Genomic DNA, 3,302 nt, shown 5'->3' with positions numbered 1-3,302 from the left:
GTAAAAGCAATATGTCTAGGATAGGGGCTTTTCCCCTTATCCCATTCATATCTTTTCTGTTTTCTAAACATTTAATGGGGGGAAAATGAGATTTTACTTGTTTTCCCTTATAAATCAAAGAACCATAATATACTGATTCTTTTTTTTAGAAGTTGTATGTTGTTATTTTTGTGACTAATTGTTGTGATTAACTAAATTGCGGGCTTTAAGTTATGGAAATATATATATCATCACTGATCTCCTTTTCTGACAGGAGCTGTGTCAACCACAGAGTTACTGTCCCATGGATCACCAGGATTTCAAGGCAGAGATGGTCAAGTTCCATGTTAAAAGCAAGACCTGGGCAGGGGAACGGAGGCGCAGAGATCACATTGTTCGTCTCATGAAGCTATGAGTTCAGAGACAGTAGCCAGGAGGAAACCTCCTCCAAAAGGTCTTTCCTTGGCCAAAGGAAAAGCTGCAGCTTCTGTAATATGCTGAAAGGCTAAGAAAGTGAGCTTGCCAGGACCAAGCAGCCCTGGCAGAGGTTACAATGAGGAGAGCTCCAAAATGCAGAGGTCCCTAGTTTGAAAGTGCTGTGGCCAACTGCAGACATTCCTAATGGAATACGCTGTGAGAAAATGCCTAGAACGTTTCCTAAGGCAGCAGGCTAATCCAGACTTTAAGCTAGTTATCAGCAGGAGACTTAATTCTTTTTAAATGTTACTTTAAGTTTTTGGCTCGTGAGTGCCTTATTTTAATGGAAGAATAAACTGTTCTGGAAGATTATCAAATGTTGTTTAACGGTGTATCCAGTTTTGTACACATATGTAAGTAATAGCCTGTAGTAGCAGAAAAATTAAACAGTCATTTGGAACAATATCATACAGGCGGGAAGAAAAAGCATGAGAAAGTCATTTCATACTTGTTTTCTTTTAAGGGGGGTGTCTTTTTCTTCTTCTGAGTATCTTAGCGAGGGTGTAGATGAGTGATATGGTAGAGAAAAGTATAATAAGCTACTATCGCCCATCCCTTCAGATCTTGTATATTTGCCTTTCAAGGTGAGTCACTTCTTCTCTTGCAGTTCTGGAAAAAAAATGTTTTTTAATGATAGCAAACGCGAGCAATTGAAATTCTGGACAAAAATAAAATTACATATTCAAACTTGTTCTAAATTAATACTTCTTCAAACAATAAAGGTGACTAGGTAACTCTCAAATAAATACCTTCACAACATTGTAAAATTTTAGAGGTTTGTTGTAATTACGAAGATGGCTCTCCTCCAATGCTTCTCCCTCAGACCTTCAAGACAATGTCATGAGGTAGATTAGATCGAGTCTTGCCCACAAGTGCTTCCTCCATTAAATCCCACTAACATGTTCTTGGAGTTACCTGAAAAGAAGAGTAATATAGGTAGTCCTTGACTTACAACCACAACTGAGCCCCAAATTTATGTTGCTAAGTGAGACATTTGTTGAGTTTTGCCCCATTTTACAATCTTTCTGGCCACATTTGTTAAGCGAATCATTGCAGTTATTAAGTTAGTAACATGGTTGTTAAGTGAATCTGGATTCCCCATTGATTTTGCTTGCCAGAAGGTCGCAAAACCTAATCACATGACCCTGGGACACTGCAACCATCATAAATACGAACTACTTGTCCCCATCCAAATATAAATCATATGACCATGGGGATGGTGCAATGGTCATAATTATGAAAAATAGTCATAAGTCACTTTTTTCAGTGCCGCTGTAACTTTGAACGGTCACTATAACTGTTGTAAGTCGAGGACTACCTGCGTCACTGGGGATTTGAACCTGGGCTAGCGTAACAACACTGCTCTACTGGCATTCATTTTGAGAACGAAAGTTGAAAGCATGAGGGGAAGGGTAAAGAATTCCTAAATTAAGAAATTTCAGATGTAAGTTTTTTTGTTTTTATTTTTAAATAATGATTTCTTACATTGGAAGGTTGAGGTGATATTTTCCATAATTAATTCTTTGCTAAAGGAAAGAGTTTCCAGCAGATGGCGCAACTGCCACATTCAGGACAGGAAAGAAAGTGGCTTCTGGTATTGCTAAGTGCATCACCCAGCTGTTGTATTCCCTGAATAGTCAAGTCAGTCTAGTCTCCAGGGCCAGACTGCTTCGGACAGCAAGAAGTCTAACCTTTTAAACAGGGCCATGCTCGAGGTTTCTGAACCATTCCATTGCTCAAGAATAAAGCCAAGCAGCAACTGACCAGTGAGGTAGGAAAGTGGTGCCGGAAAGCAGGACAGGCACAGCCAGCCTCTTTTCTAGAGAGTTGCAGAGAAGGTGGTCAAAAGGAACAAAGGACTGAGAAGATTTAAAGAGCCAAGAAAGGTGCAAAGTGGCTTTGATGGAAATGACAGCATTTTGGAAGTGTAAAGAAGGCTATACAGGGACAGAGAATATATAATTAAAAGAAAAAGTGATAACACTTGGGATTAAACGAGTGAAGAAATGCTGAGTGTTTTAGAGATGTTTGGGGTTAATAATATGTCAAAGAGTAGAATTGTGTACATGTTAAGAGTGCAAGGAAAAATCAAAAGGCAGAACTGCACAACGAATGTATGGAAGGAAGGAAGGAAGAAAGGGAAAGAGAAAGAAAGAAAAAGAAAGAAAGAAAGAAAGAAAGAGAAAGAAAGAAAAAGGGAATGGATTTTGGGGAAGAGGGAAGACCGAGAAAGTGATGCTTAAAAATGAGTGATGTATGAATTTCCAGAAGAAAAAGTAATATAGGAATTTCCTTTTTCTTATTTTATGCCTTTAATTTTGGGGGGGGGCTTGCTATTTCATCCATTGCCTTTTCTTCACTTGGCATTATGTTGCTTATCCTGAAAGGGAATAGCATTAAAAGTATACAAGTACACATTTCTCACCCAAACCCATATTAGGATTTCCTGGATCTTGGAGAATATCCTGCATTTTTATTCCTGATTCTGCTATCCTTACCGCTCAATCACCCAGGACAGTTTCAGAGTTCCAAGGCAAGTGACCCCCCCTAATTTCCTCCCCCCCTATCAGGCTTCCCTCCAGCCAGCCAATGGGATGCCTTAGAAATGACAGCCAATTAGTACCTTGCCCTCATTCATTCCTCACTAACGTTTCATAACATTTCTTATGGAATAAAAGTTCACTGTCAAATTCCGAAGCCCTATGGGTGCTGAACTGCAGGGACACGGGGGCAGGAAACTGAACTTGGCTTAGCACTGAGTTTGTACATGGGAAGGACCTTAATGTTAATGGTCCGGTGTAATGAGAACATGTTGAAGCTGATTAAAGTGCATCACCCAGCTGTTG

At 39.6% G+C, this 3,302-nt stretch overlaps 1 protein-coding gene across 1 annotated transcript in view; it reads left to right on the top strand.

The window, feature by feature from the left end:
* CDC25C (cell division cycle 25C) overlaps positions 1-394 on the top strand; it is a 15,105-nt gene extending 14,711 nt beyond the window's left edge. The window contains exon 10 of the mRNA XM_029284491.1: positions 254-394. Coding sequence (XP_029140324.1) covers positions 254-394 — 141 coding nt within the window. The remainder of the gene's footprint in view (positions 1-253) is intronic.
* The last annotated feature ends 2,908 nt before the right edge of the window (positions 395-3,302 follow it).

The sequence above is a fragment of the Protobothrops mucrosquamatus genome, unplaced genomic scaffold, assembly GCF_001527695.2.
Source record: "Protobothrops mucrosquamatus isolate PMUCROS unplaced genomic scaffold, P.Mucros_1.0 scaffold653, whole genome shotgun sequence".
NCBI classification, from domain to species: domain Eukaryota; kingdom Metazoa; phylum Chordata; class Lepidosauria; order Squamata; family Viperidae; genus Protobothrops; species Protobothrops mucrosquamatus.
This window is presented reverse-complemented; position numbering and strand designations above follow the sequence as displayed.